Raw genomic sequence first — 19,328 nt, 5'->3', positions numbered from 1 at the left:
TTTAGCGTAACCTGCTGACAGTACCTGTATGTCTTGTGTGCAGTACCGTCAGTGGCTCCTGCCAGTGTAAGAGGAGGAAACGGTCGCAGACACGAGCTGGTCATATCCTGGGAGGTACGTTTGAACTCAGCATGCACACTGAACTCCCTACTGTGATCTCATGCTATGCTAATGAATATGGCATAAAAGACTCGCAGTTCCCAGCCAAATGGATTCATGCAGCTAATTGACTTGAGCGTTCGTAATTATATTCATGCATAATTGCCACCATTGCAATTTGCCTATTGAAGAATGGCTACAGTTAAAGAGTTCACTAAACCTACAGGAACAGATGAGCAATTATATTCTAAAGAGAGTTTTATCTTTTGTGTCAGTACTGCTGGATAGACAAAGGATTTAACACTGCTATAGGTTTATGCTAGACATTTAACTTGCAAAGGTTTTTGTAGTTAGTTTGGCTCGAGAAACAAATTGACTTCATGTGACAGAGACTGAATAGGACATAGTTGTACGTACATAAATAACAGCAGAAGTGTATCGTTCAAATTTGGCTGGGTGGTTAAAGGGATACTCCAGCCAAATATCAAATTTACACCATGATGTACAGCTCCTCCGTTTACACTCATTTGCTTGCTGACCCATCGCAGCAGCTGACCAAAAGAGCCAATGATCGGTCCAGTTATTTCTTAAACGTCTATGGTTTTAGCATACTGAGTTTTGGTTACACAGTGACGTTCCTTCTGTGTTTTTAAAGCTTTGATTGTGTTTACAGTGCACAATATAACATGTGTTCACACGTTTCACATGTAAAAAATCAGTATTTTTCACACAATTAGCTTTATCTGTATAGTGCTTTTTTCACTGTCCTAAAAACGGGCTGATGTCTTCCTTGTTCTATGAAGTCCCTCCTCCAGAAATACGTAACGATTTCTGATTGTGTAGTTTGTTTAGTGTGTTGTGATTCGATAGCAGATTAGGTTGCCGTTAGCTTAGCTGGTGACTGACGTATTCCTGTTTTATTGACGTCATTAAAGCAGGAAGTAGAAGACTGTAGTCCAAACCGTCCGTTCGCTGTAGACTTTGAAAGGCGAATTCTGTTAAAGAAAATATATCGCCTGGCAGAGAACTTTGAGCTTTATCATTTTACAGGTATTATTTAAGCTATTATAGCAACATTACACACTAACTAGGGTTTAAAACGGTATTATACATTCTGTGGTATTGCGGTATCAAATTTTCCCGGTACCACCGTGGTCACACGATTCGTCTGTGAAAAATCTGTGAATGAGGAGAGTGTGTATGCCGTTTCTCAATCAGAAGGCTGCAGCCTCCTTAGTTTGCATATGCAGGCTGCATCCATCATTATTACACGCCTGGTGTTTTTAAGTTAACTGAGTATTATATTCGCAAGTCATAAGCGTGTTACAACAATATACGATTAAATAATAATAATAGACAACTTGAAAAATTTTAATATTCTGGAATAAGACGGTCTTCATGACGTATGCAGCCTACAAATGCGACCTATGGAGGCTGCAGACTTCTTTTGAATTTTTTGAGGTTTAAAGTCAGAAGTTGTTACCTGATCCCTGTTTTTTTAATCTTATCTTGGAAGAGCAATGACATTTACTAAAATAACTCCTAATGTGGTAATTTTGATATTTATCTGGAGCAGTGTTGTTTTTGGCAGCCCTTTTAGTTTTCGTTTTAGTCTTAGTCTTTTGGACGAAAATGCTTTTAGTTTTAGTCACATTTTAGTCACTTGTGAAATTTATAGTTTTAGTCAAGTTTTAGTCGACGAAAACGCAAAAAGGTTTTAGTCAAGTTTAAGTCAATTTTAGTAAAAAAAGTATTTTTTAACCAATGTATTTAGGTTAAAAAGTGTGGTGTATTTAATACAATTAAAATGTGCATTAAGGTTGTCCCTGAGGGCTTGCCGTTGTTTTAGTCGGTGTGCCTTCTGCGCATGTTATAACAAAAAGTTATGAAGAAAAAAGTTTAGCCTAATATACCATCATGTTGAGTTTTTGTGTGTTACGCTGATACCTCGCTTATAAAGTTGAGAAAAGCATGCCTTGCCTTATTTAAATACACCACAAAAAGTATTGGAAATGGGCTTAGGTTTGACAAGCAGATACATGTAAAACCTTAAGCTTACCATGAAATGTGTCACAAGCCGATTGTCGAGTAAAATTAAATGTATATGATATGTTAACAGCGTGACTGGTTAGTTACCTTTAAAAAATATTAGCGTGATGAGCCTTCAGGTGCCGCTTGAGATTGGTAGTATTCTTCCCACCTAGTTTGTGGCCACATTTACCGTCGTCTCCCAATATGCATTCCGTTTTTCTGTCTGATGGATTATACTGAAAGTATGTCCATAAATCATCTCGTCGTTTCCTTTTATTGTCGTCACCGCTACGGTCCTTCGAACTCGCCACAGCCGCAGGTGTGTTGTTGTTGTTGTTTGAAATCTTGTGCGCGTGCGCAGCATGGCGGCAGCCGGGTGGTGGGCGTGAGCGTGAGTGAGACTGTTGAGTGTTGACAAAATAGGCAGAAATGACATGCATTATGAACGTCAGCGATGACTCGAAAGCGTCTCGTCATGTTTTCGTCACCTTAGAGACATTTTTAGCTTGTCATCGTCGCGTTAGCGTCATAAAAAATAAGTGCGTCAACGAAATCATTTCGTTATCGTCATCATTGACGAAAACAACACTGATCTGGAGTATCGCTTTAATAACACATTATTTTGTGGTGTGAGAACATATTTAATATTGGACTTTACATGGACTTTAAACTAATAGTTCAGGTCCTTGATGCTGATTGGACAATTCTGTAGCTGTGGTTTATTAAGCGGGCAGGTGACAGTTGTGGCCTAATGGTTATAAAGATTACCATAGATGACCATTAACTTTCTTTATCTGTTTATATGTCAGGGACTATGTCTTATAATGGAAAGATGTCATTTAAGGATTATATTTACAAAAAAATTATTATATGGTAACTGTAATCCTTTGTTTAAAAAAAGGGGTTTTATACTTTTTTTATACTATTGTTATTATAATAATTAAATTTACAAACAGATAAAAGTATTAATTTCTTTCACATAAAGCTATAATTTAAATTATTCTCTTAAATTCACTTGTTAATAATGAATGAACTTTACTGTGAAGAATGTGAAGAACCTCAAGAATGAAAAGTCAATGAAAAAATGTTTATAATGATAGTATTATACTTTCTCTTGCAGAGATTTATTCATTAACATGTTGGCTAAGACTTTCCTTTATTACTTCAATGCAAAATTTTTAAATGTGCTACTGGGTCAAAGTGACTCAGAAGAATGAAGCCGGTCACAATTTTCTTTCGTTATTAAAATCGAAGGTTTAGATAGGATATTTTGACGGCCTTGTACTTTTGTGGCCGTGCCCCAAAATTGAACACTTGATGTGGGCTCAATAATGCCAGAGTATATGACGTTTAATATATTATTTTTATTTGCTTGTTTCTTGTGTGTGTGTAGTATAAGGTTTGGTGTGATGTGCGCACAGTAACACATTTAATGTAGTCTACATATACAGTTAATAGGCGATGAAGTATGTTTTATTAATCACTATAAGCAATGTTTGCTTTTAGCAGTGTTCTTTATTGAACGCAAGCAGTTTTTCCATGTCTGTACGTCTTTGGTAGTCAATTAAATCTGTGGTGTTATTAAATAAATTATAAGTTTGGTTAAACAAGAGCGAAGTAAATGACAATTAACCTTCAGCATTTAAAATGCTTCCCCTGCTGCGGATGGATATGAAACATCTGTTTGTAATCTCAATCCTAACAATGCCGGAGCAAACTCCAATCAGTGTTTCTCACCATTTAAAGATAGGACAAGCAGAAAATGGTTGTTAATAGACAAATCACCTTTAGCTCTGTGCAGTGCAGATAAACATTTAAAACTGAGAAAATAACAAGTTATCCAAATGAGGTCAGTTAAAGGTGCCACTGTCTGGCGAGTGTGGAACAGATGCAGGCTGTAAGTGACGGTTATTAAATGCTCAGACGCCAACTGTCGCCATCCAAATAACTTTTTATACGGAGACAAGTGTACCTTAGTGGAAAATTAAAAAAGATAGGGTTCATTCCACATGCAATAAAATATGCTTACCAAGATGACGACCCCTTGAGAAAGTCATGAAATGTAACTACACAATAATAGTAGTTTTAAATTGTGCTTTTGTGCCAAGGGTTCAGTAATACGCCCAGTTTGGTTATATGCTTAGAACATGGTTAATGTGTCTATGGACAAGGGACGTTTTATGTAGATGTTGCTCAGAGTCATTAATATGTTTCACATGTAATATTTGCCTTTTAAGGGAGTGTTTGAAATGCACAGGAGGCTTGCCATTATTTCTCCTCTGCTGTATCACATTAAGAGACATTCTAGTAGGATCTTGACAGGGGCTTCAGGTGCTATTTAGAGACCCATAGTACATCATATTAAATTACATATCATTTAACGTGCGCTTTTAAACCCAAAGCATTTGCTGTGCATTAATTGGACTGTCCCTCTGGAGCCTAAGTGCTTTGCTCAAGGACATAATGATGCCTGAGCAGAGTTTTGTAATTCCTCAGTAATTTAGTAATTCTCTGAGGTCTCCCATACCTGAATTTAACCCCCAACCTGTTTAAACCCAGATCTTGAACATTTACCATTAGAGCACCATCACACGCATCCCTGTTGAATGGATGGTATCACTATCAATGCTGCTATGGAAGTATTTGACTTTTTACGTAACTCCAACACTGCATAAAACTCAGATAATTTCTCAGATCATGTGATTTGTTTACTAGATGTGTATTATTACTTTATGAAACCAATAGACTTAGATTAAAGGATTGACTTGAAATATGTAACAGATATGTCTAGTGTGTAAACTTCAATCTTTGTTAGAGCTCTCAACTCCCATGCCAGACTGATCACCAGTTGGAGTCCCGCAGGGGTTTGAGATGGGGCCGCTAATAGTCATATCTTGGGATAAGATATCTGGGCTCTTCTTGGGCTTTGATGCAGATCCTACCTAGCAAACATCTAGAAAAACTGATGAATCACATAACAACACCCTCAAAAAACCACTGCGGTGCCTTGGCAGCCATGAACAACACCATCATGGTGTATTACAGTATATATTTACTGTATGTTAGATTACTTGCATGTTTCATTCCCATTGCTTATAATATACGTCTTTCGATTGTATACTTTGTCATTAACATTTCCTTTTTTCCTTATGTGGCTTTGGCTGAGGTCACAGAGAATTAATTTTATGAGTATCAGTCTGTCTGATCTATATTAACTGCAGCCGATGGATCATTAGGTCATGTGTAACCCACCCCCACACATTTCAATAGCCTTTTAAAAGACCGAGCTTTTACCTAATAAGCCCATCTTGGATAAATCATGACCAGCGAGATTATGTAGAACATCACCTTCTCTAGAACGTTCCCATATAGTGTTTCAGCTCCGCCCCATTTATCTGCAGTCTGGTTAACCACTTTAGGGCCATTGAATTGGCTCAGCATTTCCAATCAACGTTGATGAATATGGGACGATACAGAGCAGAAGAGGTGCTGCTTTGGCAGTCAGGACATGTGAGCTGGCCGCTGTGCTGCCTCTCCAATAATCTCTGGGTGGTTGTTGGAGACTCGGGCGGCTGGGCAGAGCTCTGCTTATTAAATAGGATGAATGACTAAACAGCCCTGCACGGCTGCTCATTAGCCGCTGCAGAGAGAGAGAAAGATAGAGTATTACAAGCTCCAGAAGCGATGGACTGAACCATAACGGTCGCCCTACTTCTGCACGACGTCCGCCATGCATGCCAATATGAGACCGCCGACAGACTTCATTTCCACCGCGGGTGATGCCTTTTCTATGGCCCAAAGCCTTTTTAGATACTTCCAGTTCCAGTCCACTTTGTAGCCAAACTGATTTCTTTGTTTTAAAACAGCCCTTTATCAGTTGCCTCATGCAGAAAACCTCAGGGGGCGGCAGAATGGTTGGTATGTGCATACACCATAAAAAATGCTGGGTTGTTTAAACCCATATTTGGGCCAATAATGGACAAACCCAACTTTTGGGTTATAAATAACCCTATGCTGGTTGTTGTTACCCAGCTATGGGTTAAAACAACCCAGCATTGTTAGAGTGTAATGTCTAGGAGCTACCATAGACAAAAATTGCAAAAATATTGACAATCCCTCCTGCCTGCAAAGGGTCACACAAAGCCCTGTCCCAGCCTCATGCATTTGGTTGAGACGACATTTCATTGGGGTGCATTTCCCGAACAACGAAATAACTTGCTAACTAACTAACTACCTTCTCATGTTGGTTCAACAATGTAGTTAATGATGTCACGTGGGAGGTGGAGTACTTATTAATCTGTTAATCTGTTTAAATTGATTAATTACCTATTGGTAATAAATAGGTAGACCTATTCCCATGTTTTTTGTGCATATTAAAGTGGTATAGAAGGAAGTATTTAAAAACAAACAAAAATGACAAACTTCATCTTCAATTAGTGCTGGAAGTGTTTAAACGGTATTTAGAGTGTGATGGTACAGCCAGTTCTTTCCCATCATCCCTCTGTGTCTCATTTGGGTGTCGCTGTCAGGGGACGAAACAATTTGGAAGCGGGTGAATCAGTCAAATTGTGGCATGACGGACAGATTCACTGCCAGAAATGGAGGCGAGTACAGGTGTTTGTCAATTATTAAATTTGCCCAAGATTTAATTCCACCATCTTACATTTTAATTAAATTTCTATCTCCCTTAATAGATTACATTCCATTCTATTAAACGTCTAGCAGGTGTTTCAGACAGAGTTTGATATGGACTCACAGACAAACCTCAAGCAAACGTCAAACTTCTTTAAAAGAGAAACGGAGGAAATTGTCAACATCTGGACAGCCAAAATCAACAAATGTGACCAGCAGACTGTACACACATTTAGAAAAGAGTATTTTGGGTGTTAGTAATCTTGCTTGTGTTAAGCTTTATTTATAGTTATGCGTAAGACCTACACTGCAAAAAAATGACTTTCTTACTTAGTATTTTTGTCTTGTGTTTAGTACAAATATCTAAAAATGCTTAAAGAGCACCTATTTCATTGCTAAAAAACAACGTTATCTTGTGTATTTGGTATAATACAATGTGTTCACGTGGTTTATTTTCCACATACTGTACATTTTTGTAGCTTCAGATTTCAATCTCTTCCTGAAATGCACGGATTTGAAAAGTTCTGTCCCTGATTGGCCAGCTAATCTGTACGTTTTGATTGGTCTGAATACCTCTGACATCAGCAGGAAACGTGACGCCCCCTACCATGTTTGAAAGATTCACTCACAATGCAGTGCTGACAGGAGTTAACTTACAGGCTGTAAGTCCAAGCGGGAGGAATTATGATAATGTCGGTCTTGTCTACATCACCAATCACAGGAAGTAAACTGTTGCCTACAATCCGTGTGTTTGTTGTAGTCCAAGAAAAGAGATTTACATTGGAGACAATAACTCGCATCATCGTTTACTTTTGCATATCGTTACCATGTACTAATACACACTTAGGGGCTAATCACACCAAAAGCGCTTTAAACGCTAGGAAACGCAAGGCGCGACGCACTGCCTTTTTTTTAAAAAGAGCAGTGCGACACGGCTTTTTATATTGCTAAGCAACCACCGAGTCTGCTGTCTTGTCAATCAAATATTGAAGCGTGAGCGCTATTTTGCTGTTAACTGTCATATTAGCAGAAACTTTAAAAAGAGGGTGCTTGCTCTGACCTTGTTTGAGGGTGAGAGGTGCACAAACACGCAGGAGAGAGTGAGTGAGTGGAGTTCTGTTCTTCAAAGCAACTGTAAACTTCCCTCACCACAACGTAAGGCCCGACGCGAATGACGTCGGGCACTTCTCCGCTCTCAGCGTTCCTTCAAAAACGCGTGCGCGGCAGGCGGCAAAAAACCGCAAGGCGCTCGGCGCGCATAAACAGCGCGCAAACGCCCCCTGCCCATAGAATATCATTCAAAAAAGGCTCCTGCAACTGCCATAAACGCTTTTGGTGTGACTGGCCCCTTACACACCAAAGGAAATGTAAAAACGTGAATCGGACAATAGGTGCTCTTTAAATCAAGATGCATTCAAATTTAAGTGAATTTGTGCTTAAACACTTGATAAAAAAACAAGAAAAAAATTCTTACCCTTTTTGTTTTAAGAAAAAAGTTCCAAGATTTTTTTCTTACCTCATTAGCAAAAAATGTTGCTACTTTAAATTCAATTAAATTTGGCAATTTTTTGTCTAAAAACTAGACTTATTTTCTTTGGTTATTTTGGTCATCAAGAAAATGCATCTTAATGTAATACTTTTTAGATATTTGTTCTTAAAACAAGACAAAAATACTAAGTAAGAAAGCCATTTTTTGCAATGTACGCCGTAGCCTCCGCATAGGCGTAGGTCTAAATTTAGTCATTAACTTAAACTATAAATAGTTTATGTATAAACTACATAAACTATTTTATATTGAAGGATGTTGTTTGTCTTTTCCATACAATAAAGCATATAGTGAGAACACTTTGAATTGCCTTAAAAATACTTAAAAATAGTTTACATGACTTCATTCTGCACTCTTTGTTTTAGGACCATACCGAAATGTTACCATCACACTGTGTGAATGACATATGAGAGCTGACCAAGTAGTCTCTACATAGACATTATGGTATACGATAAAGAAAGTATATTTGGCTGTTTCACCAAATTTTTATGCTGCTATATTTTCAAAAAGATTTTCAACAGTGAATGGTAAAGGACTTCAACCTTTAGCAGAGCATTGCGATATACGGTTCACTTTCACCAAGTGATTTTCAGAATTACTTCCAACGGAGTGCAGATAAATTGATATCACATTTGTTATTCACAAAGCGTCGTCACCCGAACAGCATATTTACCAGAGAACCAAACCCCCTTGACATGCGGTTGATAGGGTTCAGAGAACAGTGCCAAGCTTTGGCTTTATGGCGTTTCTTGGATGTGTTGGATTAGCGCATGTTTAATTGATGTGTTTAGGCTCAGCATCAAAGCGCTTGACATTCACAAATGATTTGTTTCATTACAACAGAAAATCTCCAGAAGTCTTTTGGGACTGACTGACATTTAATGTAATTCTCTGCCATTTACTGTTCCTTCTTTCTTAGAAATGGCAAAACAAAAGATGTTATTTAACTAGAAAAATATGGAGATTTGAATTGTCTACTGGATACATTTAAAGCTTCTGTTTGTTTTTGCAGCATTATGGTAGAATTAAAGCTTTGTCGCTCTGTCAAAGACCAAGCTGATTGTACAATAAGTGTTTGTGCATAAAACACATTGGGGCGGTTTCCCAGACAGGGATTAGACTAGTCCTAAACTAAAATAAATGGAAGAGCTGTCCTAACTGAAAACAACTTGCACTGACATATCTTAAAATACATCACTGCCTTTTGTTTTGCCTCAAAATGCACACAAGTAATGTTTTTAGTAAGGCATGTTTGTTTAAGTTTTTTCCTAATTCAACTAATGTCTAGTCTTGGCTTAAGCAAATTCCTAATTTGCTTTCTGAGGTGAGTGTGGTTGAATGCTTGGCAAACATAGAGTGAAAACAATTAAACAACCCTAACTTAAATCAGCCTTTATTCGTGAAACAAAGAAGAGCAGATCACTGTGTATGTTGTTGTATTGGATTGAATGTGACAATTTACATAAGAATGAATTTACAAATAATTTCAGGAATTTGTTCTGCTTGTGTTTTATGGATGGGATGACAGACTGTAAAGTAATCATTTAGTAATAATTATCATAATGAATTTAATTTAAATGTTGTTGTTTTTTGCTCTTGTAAGCGTCATTTTAAATAAGCTTGTAATAAAGTAATTTTGTAAATAAGTTTGGGTTCGGTGCAGTCAACTGAAGAAAGTCAAGTCATTTTAGATTTTGGTGAAAGATTGAAAGGCAATTTCTTTCTTTTAAATTATATGCAGTTACAGTATGAATCATGCATAATAAGACCACATTGTAAAAATTGCACTTAAATTTTTAAGTACAATCAACTTGGATTTACAAGTCATTTCGTCTTACTATTTTTATCTTGACATGATGAGTTATAATAATGCATAAGTCAAGTAATTCAACATTATTTTAACATCATGTTTCTAGTCACCTTGGTGTGCTAAGAAAATGTTAATATCAATAGGAATATACTTCAGAGATTACTCAAACATTTCTAGGTGTGCCAATAATTGTGTCCAGTGTGTATTAGAGAAATCATTGAATTCAGGTGTTCCAATCACTTCCAGTGAAAAAAACTCTTAAAGGAATAGTCTACTCATTTTCAATATTAAACTATGTTATTACCTTAACTAAGAATTGTTGATACATCCCTCTATCATCTGTGTGCGTGCATGTAATGGGAGTACTTCGACTTGCCTGAAAAGTCCGCTCCCCTTCTCCCTCTCATAATGGGAGAGGGAGGGTGTTACTGCGCCGGTCGAAGTACTCCCAAAAGTGCTATTACGCCATAAAATATTGTTCCTCTTTTAAATCCGCTTAGAAAAGCGCTACGTTTTATTTTGTACCACCAAACTTGCTCGTATAACTACTCGTCTTAAATAGGAAAAACATTGATGTGTTTGGTCACTTCTAACTTTATCTCTGTTTGATACCATTGAATGAATGGGGCTAAGCTAAATGCTATCGAAGCGTCGCAGCGCGCTCCAGCGCTTACGTGCATGGACACAGATGATAGAGGGATGTATCAACTCTTCTTAGTTAAGGTAATAACATAGTTTAATATTGAAAATGAGTAGACTATTCCTTTAATGCTTTATCATACCAAGGCTGCGTCCGAAACCGCATACTGTACAGTAGGTACTGAATGAGATAAAGTACCTACTTACTTGCCGTTAAAACAGTAGGTACTGTATAATATGAATCTTGGTAGTATGAATGAGATTCGGACGTACTACATCCGCCATGTTGCTACATACTTCGTCATCACGTCATGTAATTTCAGCTCGAAAAAAGACGCAACGCGTCGTCTTCTTCGTTGGATAACTCCTCTCCTGGGGCATCATGAGATAGTGAAGTGTCCATCGTATGCACGCTGCAAAATCTAACCGGAAGTAGTAGGTCATCCGGGTCCTTTTCGCATACTGTTTTTCAAATACTATGTATTCGGACATACTACTCGCCTCGCCTACTGTTTATCGCCTACTATATTGTATGAAGTAGCCGACTTCGGACGCAGCACAAGACTTTCATGCTCCCAACTTTGTGGGAACAGTTTGGGGATGGCCTCTTCCTGTTCCAACATGACTGTGAACCGGTGCACAAAGAAAGGTCGATAAAGACATGGATGAGTGAGTTTGGTGTGGAGAATCTTGACTGGCCTGCACAGAGTCCTGACCTCAACTCAACAGAACATCTTTGGGTTGAATTGGGGGTTGTGCACACCAAAACTTTTAAACGCGGCTGAAAACGCCTGGAGGACGCCGAATGCCTGAGTGCCAGCTTTCTTCAGCTGACCGCTTTGGTAGCTCTGATACTTCAGCTGTGAGCCGGTTTGTTGCTGTGGTAATGTCCCACCCCTACTCCACTGTGATTGGACGGCCGTGTGAGAACTGACATTGACGAGCAGAGCTTTTCACCCGAAGTTGAATATTTTTCAACCCTTTTTTGAAAAACGCAGAGCTTCCATTGGAAACAATTGAAAACATGCGCCGGCCCTGGGCATAAAAGCTTTGGTGGGCACGCCTACTTAGATCGGAGACCACAAGCGAGGCTTCTCATCAGTGTCTAACCTTACAAATGTGCTCATAAAAGAATGGTCAAAAATTCCTATAAACACACTCCTAAACCTTGTAGAAAGTCTTCAAAGAAGAGTTGAAGCTGTTATAGCTGCAAAGGGTGGGCCAACTCCATATTATACTCTATGGATAAAAAAAACATTCAATTGTTTTACTTAAATAAAACATTGTATTTTTGCGTTTTTTTTTCCGTAGCTCCAAGGAGAAACAATGCAGATTTATTTTCGCAGCTTTCTTTGCTTATATTTACCAAAGGCGACAATATTTTTGTCCACAATTGTAGACTATGACAGCTTTAACTGTTTTTAATAAGAACTAATATTTTAGATATCAGCATTTTTGTCTGGACATTTTAAAGATTATATGAATGTTACAGTCAGTTCCATATAGGAATATTTTGGGTAGTCTGTATCTAATTTAATTCTCAACTCTAATTCAACAAAACTAGCAGCCAGACTAATGCAAAACTTGCAAGCGAGATGCCTCGGACAAAACTTTAATTTAAGCTGAACTGGAAAAAGTTAGGCTGCCACAAATTTTCCACAAATAAGTATAAATACAAGGCCGTCCAGACTACATCTAGAGGGCTGATAATTCCCCGGCAAAAGTCTTCATAAATTACCTACTGCATGGCCGCTTACCCTGCCCTCATTTCACCAAGCTCAGCTGGCTGCATATTATTAAGATACTTTTCCAATTTCACTTGTCTCTTTGCAGAGAAATGTTTATTTCCCTCAGCAAATTGAGATATTTGGAGCAATGTTATCAGAAAGAATGTAAACAATGTTTATATTTAAATGTAATCGCTTTGGAAATAAATCAACGGCGGACATTAATGTGTTTTCTCTCTCGCCCTCAGCCCGTTTCTGAAGAATTCCAAAACGGGGAGGGTTTCGGCTACATCGTGGCATTCCGGGCCAACGGGACGCGTGGATGGAAAGAGAAGATGGTGACCTCGGCAGACTCCACCACGTATAAGTACAGGGACGAGACCTTCCCCCCTCTCACCCCATTTGAGGTGCGGGTGGGAGTGTATAACAACAAAGGCGACGGACCATTCAGCGACGTGGTCACTGTGTTCTCTGCTGAGGGAGGTGAGAGACCTCTGGAGTTTATTGCTATCTTACGTAACTTCAATAACAGGCAGCTCAACGGTACGAAAAATAATATCTCAAACCTTGAAAGACATCACACAACAGCTAAGCCAGGGCTTTGAACGGATGTACTGTCTGGATTTGTGTCTGGATTTTGAGACATCGTGGCTGATGTTAAAATACAAACGTGTCAAACATAACATCAAGGCATTTTTAACCCAATGCCATCACCTTCATGTTGATAAAGGAAAACACCACCGTTTTCAATATTTTACTATGTTATTGCCTGAACTTGGATGAATGGATACATTCCTATCTTTTTTCGATGCGTGCACTTTTGGTCTTTGTGCAGCGCGTCGTGAGTGTGTTGGCATTTAGCCTAGCCCCATTCATTCCTATGGCTCCAAACTAAAGTTTTATTTTGTGCCACCATACTTACTCGTGTAACTACTCATGTAACAGTCTTTAAATGGGGAAAACATGGAAGTGTTTGGTGGCTTCTAAATTCATCCCTGTTTGGATCCTAAGGAATGAATGGGGCTAGGCTAAATGCTAACACATTCACGAGGCGCAGTACAAAGATTAAAAGTGCACACATTGAAAAAAGATAGGTATGTATTATTATTATTATTATTATTATTATTATTAGTATGTATTAATTCATCTAGTTGAGGTAAGAACATAGTTAAATATTGAAAAGCGTTGCTATTTTCCTTTAAGAAGGAAATGGATATTCTTGAACACTTTGACTAAATGTACATGAGGCACCTTTATTTATAATTGCGTATATTTGTCCATTGTAATCTGGTCTCGTTTACCTTAAATAATTTACAATTTTTTATTAAAGTATACGTTAAGTTTACACGGTTTGCAGCGTTCCGACGGGTCCTTGAAATTCTTGAAAGTTTGTTAATCTGGAGGAAATAATTCAAGGCCCTGAGAAGTTTTTGTAAATATACATACATAGATACAGGTCATTGAAAGAGCTTGAATCTATTTTATGCAAGAAGTTTTCTGGAAAAAAATCCATATTATTTCCTGTGTAGTGTAGGATAATATCATAAAAATTCTAGACTTTTTAAGCACACATGCTAAACTGTTCGCTTTAAATATTTATATCTTCTGTATGCGAATGTTGATTCATACCAAAATGCTTTTTTGCATAGTTGCGTTTGAAACAAGCGTCTCGGGTTACGTATGTAACTATTGTTTCCTGAGAAGGGAACGAGACGCTGCGTCTCCTTTGCCATACTTCCTGCGTCCCTGTAATGCCGTCTTTGGCAATATTTCAGATTGCAATATACTTCCTGGCTCCCACATCACCCTGTCTTTGTCGTTAAGCATCACCATTGGTTGAATTTGATATACACATTCAGACGCACTTACACCTGGAGGCGTCCCCAAAGTGTCACCGCAGTGAAGCAGCGCGAGTTCCCTCGAAAGGGAACTGTAACAATGTATCTAAAAACATAAAACGATGTAACCTCGCTCTCACTTGAAATGTGTCCCAACATTTAGTCCTTGAATTTGATGTTATTTGAAGTCCTTGAAAGGTCCTTGAATTTGAAGATAACTAAGGTGTGGGAACACTGGGTTTGGAATTGGCAGACTAAATCTGCTAACATAAAGTTTCCTAACTAAACTAATGTCATTTGTTTTGGACTTTCTGTCCTTTGAAAAATATCACTGGCCAGATGGAATTGATCAAGAGGGCCAAACAGTTTCATGGTGTGCTCGCACCATGTCAATCTGGTTTGATGCCAGGCATCAGAGTTCTGTTTCCTGTGACTGCTGCTAATGTGATGGATGTCCTCTGTCCCTGTCAGTCTTCAATCTCACAGCGTTTCTCTCATCTCACTCTCCTCTGGGCAATAATCTCCATCACGCCGCTCCACCATGTACCATTCACATCTGTTTAGACTCTTCACACTTACGGTTAACACACAAGAGATGAAGTTTGCGTCCCAAATACATCATCAGCCATGTGTGCAGTAATTTGTTCTGTATAGAGCTGATTTTGGTGAGGAGTCTGAAATGTGCCGCTTTTCAATGCAGAACCCGAGGAGCCTCCTACTGACCTGCAGGCGATTGCAGTCTCCTCTTCAGAAATGAGGGTGATGTGGAAGCCGCCCAGTCCCGGTCCTGGAAGACCCCAAGGCTATGAGGTTAGAGAGAATGAAAGAGAAATGAATTGATCGATGGCTCTGTTTCAAAATCTGATAAGCTGCCTAGATGGATAGCATTTTTGGGCATCATAAGGGTACGCAACATAAAAGCTGTTCCAATAGTTATGCTGAGAAATGCAGCTAAAAATCTCTGAGGTTTTTATTGCAGACTTTGGTATATTTCAAGTTTTAGGGGTGAGACATTGCTATTGACACATGAGAAAAATCTCAAACTTGCTTATTTCTGTTATGAGAGAAAGATTTTTTTCTATTTATTAGATTTTTTGTTTGTGATTTTCATCTTTTATGTGGGTATGTAGGCAGTTGACAGCTTTAAAGGAATGCAACATTCATAGTCATGACCCCTCACTATTCCTCATTAGTGTCTTCTCAATAGTCAACAGTTATGCTTTCTGAAGAGAGGAGGAAATTATTCAAGGCAACAAAACTGTACAGTTGTGTCCTCCAGAGGGAAAGATTATTGTATTTCATCGCCGGGAGATATTACATGCTCTGCTATTATGCTCTTCATGCAAAATGTATGATGGTTATTTAAACCAAATGATACAATATTGCGCAAAATTGGCGGAGCCCTGCTTTGTCATTTATTGAGGCACCTCAATCTCGTTTTCTCATCGCTGCGAAATATCTTTGAGATTGAGGCACATTTCCTTGTTGGGAACAGGTGACTTACTGGAAGGACATGGAGCAGGAGGAGACGGGAAAGAAAAGGAGGACGGTGGGAAATGAGACGAGCATGCTGCTGTCAGGATTGGAGGGAAACACGCAGTATTTGATCTCGGTTAAGGGCTTTAACAGCGTCGGTCAGGGCCCATCAAGTTCGCCCATCAAAATCAGCACTAGAAAAAACGGTGAGTCCCTGCATGACTTGTGTGACTGTTAGGACCGGTGTTACACCAAATTCTGTGATTCCCTAATTATATTTCTCTATTGTTCAATAATAATTTGTTACATTTATATTACGCTTTTCTGCAACACTTAAAGTGCTGGATCATTTTGCCTGTAACAATAACAGACAATATTTTGTATCCTTCAAAAATGTGTTTGTGAAAGTCTTATATTGTTCTAGCTTTCCCCTACAACATATTAATATGATCAATAGGTAAATGTTGAGGTTATTAACCAAACAGTAAGGTCTTTGGGATTTAAAACGGAAGCATTCAAGTAAAAATTACTAAACATTAGCGTTCTTGAAGCAAAAATAAAATTCAGCAAATGCAAACTTTCATAAAACATAAGAGGTGATGCATAGCTTTAGCCTACATAAACGCTTATTGCTTTAATGTAGTGAGTTCTCTTCAGCCATTTCACGCTGTTATATTTATAATAGTTAATTGTTCGAAGTTCATATTGGTGATCTTAGTCCATTTGAAAATTTTCTTACGAACTAACTCAGTAAAACGGCAAATAACTTCTCTTCTCTTTACCTGTTGCTGTTCTCTGTGCACAAGCTTCCTCCGCTCATGGCAAAAACACGTGGCCTGCTAAAGTATTAAAAATTAACATGACCTTGATTTTTAAAAGTGTGCGCCAGGCCCGCGCACGTCTTCCGCTAGCGAAACAGAAATAGCAAAAAGCCAAATTGGCTAAGCATGTATTCAAAATGAATATGACGTTGATTTTTAAAAGTGTGTGCTACGCTCGTGCACGTCCGCCTCTAGTGATACAGAAATAGCAAAAAGCGCAATCGGCTAAACAAGTATTCAAAATGAATATGACGTTGATTTTTAAAAGTGTGTGCTACGCTCGTGCACATCCGCCTCTAGTGATACCGAAATAGCAAAAAGCGCAATCGGCTAAGCAAGTATTAAAAATTAATATGACATTGATTTTTAAAAGTGTGCACCAGGCCCGCACACGTCCTTAGCTAGCGATACAGAAATTGCAAAAAGCGCAATCGGCTAAGCAAGTATTCAAAATAAATATTACGTTGATTTTTAAAAGTGTGTACCACTCTCGTGTACATCCGCCTCTAGCGATACAGAAATAGCAAAAAAACGCAATCTGCTAAGCAAGTATTCAAAATAAATATGACGTTGATTTTTAAAAGTGTGTACCACTCTCGTGCACGTCCGCCTCTAGTGATACAGAAATAGCAAAAAGCGCAATCGGCTAAACAAGTATTCAAAATGAATATGACGTTGATTTTTAAAAGTGTGTGCCATGCCTGTGCACGTCTTCCTCTAGTAATACAGAAATAGCAAAAAGCGCAATCAGCTAAGTAAGTATTCAAAATGTATAAATTTGATTTTTAAAAGTAATAAGCACGCCGCAATCAAATATGCTGCTACATCATGCTCTGAATGTGCATGCAGTACTGTACTGTATTGATAGAAATTACATGTGGAGAGATGAAAACTAAATAGAAAATTTCAATTAATGTGTGATCATTGCACATTTCAGACCTTCCTTATTTAATAGGTATTTTATTTTTCTCTTTTGGTAAGCTTCACTTACACTCTCTCTCTACAGCCCCAAGTTTACCCCCAGGCAACTTAATGTGGATTCAGGAAGGGAACAATGTTTCTTTATCCTGGGATCCAGTGAAAGCCAGGGACAATGAGTCAGATGTCATCGGTTACAAGGTCGGTCACGCACACACTGCTGATATAATGCTGAACTTAACATTGCCACACACGCATCTATTGTTTCCGTTTCACATTGCAGGTGTTACTGCGTCAGGAGGGGCGTGGCCACAGCCAGGTCACGAGAACTCCAAACTCGGCCATCGTTTTGACCCTTCCTGAGGGAGGGACGTACATCATCGAGGTGCGTGCGGTCAGCGATGGAGGCGAAGGGGCCGCCAGCGCCCAGGTCAGACTGCTCACTTCTTCTGGTAAGTGTTGCACTCCTGTCACATTTTAAAGTTTAACACAGCATGGTTGACCTGAATGCTTTTTTTTTAGCTCTTGTTAAATTTCCTCCCCATGCACATTTACGCAACTGCACAGCCAATTATCCAATCCAATTCTCAAAACATAAAAAACATGTTAAGTTTACCGTCATTATACCACTAGGACTAGCGACCCATTATTGTGGAAATACCATTAAATTCCTTTCTGGTTTCTGGATTTCTTTTTCTGCTGTGTCGTAATTACAGTCTTCACAACCTCTGGTACAAATCCGTCTTGCTGCTTTTTCTAAGCGATTTTTCCTCTCCGCACTTTTCTGCAATTAGTTCAGCTCGAGCCATTTACCATATAGCTACAGACTCCATTCAAATGTTGTTTTGTAGATAATTTCAGTCTTAAGATCATTTCACGCTGACCGAGATTAAATTGCTGGAGATTGTTAACTTCCTTTACTTGTGATTTTACTAGATGTTCCTATTTAAATGTATTAACAAACCGTATCTACCATTGAATCCTTAAGATGTTTAAGATTGAAATAAAAAAGATAATTGATTTCAGTTTAGAAAAAAATTCAGTCAATGAATTCAGTGGTTGAAATGTTCACCTGTTAAAATCATGCATATGACACTGTTTTAATATTTGCATAAAAAAAATAAAAAATAAAAGGCCCTATGAAAAAATGTTAATCTTTCCTTTTAGTATAACCAAGTTAGGCTTAAGGAACTGGTATGATCCAAAACGCTGACAAAATTCTCTTTTAGAAGATATAAGCATTCAAAACTTACAATTTGGGTGCATCCCAATTCAGGGTCTGGATCATTTTAAGTCCACGGACAGCCATCTAGCCTACGGGGGGAGTGGGATCACCTGCTGTTCCCGCCCACTAAATATGGAGCCAGATATGTTTTTAATTTAATTTTAGAAAATATGACATATTGATGCAGATTAAGGGGCGATTCACATTTCGCGTCTTTTGCGTGCTCAACTTCGTTCATTTTAAATGTAGGCGTGGTATGTGCGCTCATAATGAAAGTGACGCGGTCGCGACGCAAACGCGGTGCGACACGCTCGTTTTTTTCCAGGCGCGTCTGCACCACATTGAGGTAAAAACTTTTCAACTTTCTAGAATGCTTTAAGCGCACCACAGGTCATGTGACAAGATCTGCGTTTTCCGTCCGGATTTAGACGCCAAATATTAACCGCACCTTAACTACCCAGCTGTATGTCAAATTCACCAACCTTAGAAATATACAAAAGCGAAACGCAACACGCACAAAATTGCAGCAATAATATTAATTCACATCCTAAAACATCATTTACTAG

The 19,328-nt window shown here is 38.5% G+C and overlaps 1 protein-coding gene across 2 annotated transcripts in view; it reads left to right on the top strand.

The window, feature by feature from the left end:
- Positions 1 to 19,328, top strand: part of cntn5 (contactin 5) — a 330,742-nt gene that overhangs the window by 307,964 nt on the left and 3,450 nt on the right. For both annotated transcript variants that reach the window (XM_055173819.2, XM_055173818.2), the window contains exons 18-23: positions 44 to 114; positions 12,733 to 12,967; positions 15,023 to 15,132; positions 15,818 to 16,004; positions 17,626 to 17,738; positions 17,821 to 17,989. In XM_055173819.2, coding sequence (XP_055029794.2) covers positions 44 to 114; positions 12,733 to 12,967; positions 15,023 to 15,132; positions 15,818 to 16,004; positions 17,626 to 17,738; positions 17,821 to 17,989 — 885 coding nt within the window. The remainder of the gene's footprint in view (positions 1 to 43; positions 115 to 12,732; positions 12,968 to 15,022; positions 15,133 to 15,817; positions 16,005 to 17,625; positions 17,739 to 17,820; positions 17,990 to 19,328) is intronic.

This window comes from Misgurnus anguillicaudatus, chromosome 15, assembly GCF_027580225.2.
Source record: "Misgurnus anguillicaudatus chromosome 15, ASM2758022v2, whole genome shotgun sequence".
Lineage (NCBI taxonomy): Eukaryota > Metazoa > Chordata > Actinopteri > Cypriniformes > Cobitidae > Misgurnus > Misgurnus anguillicaudatus.
This window is presented reverse-complemented; position numbering and strand designations above follow the sequence as displayed.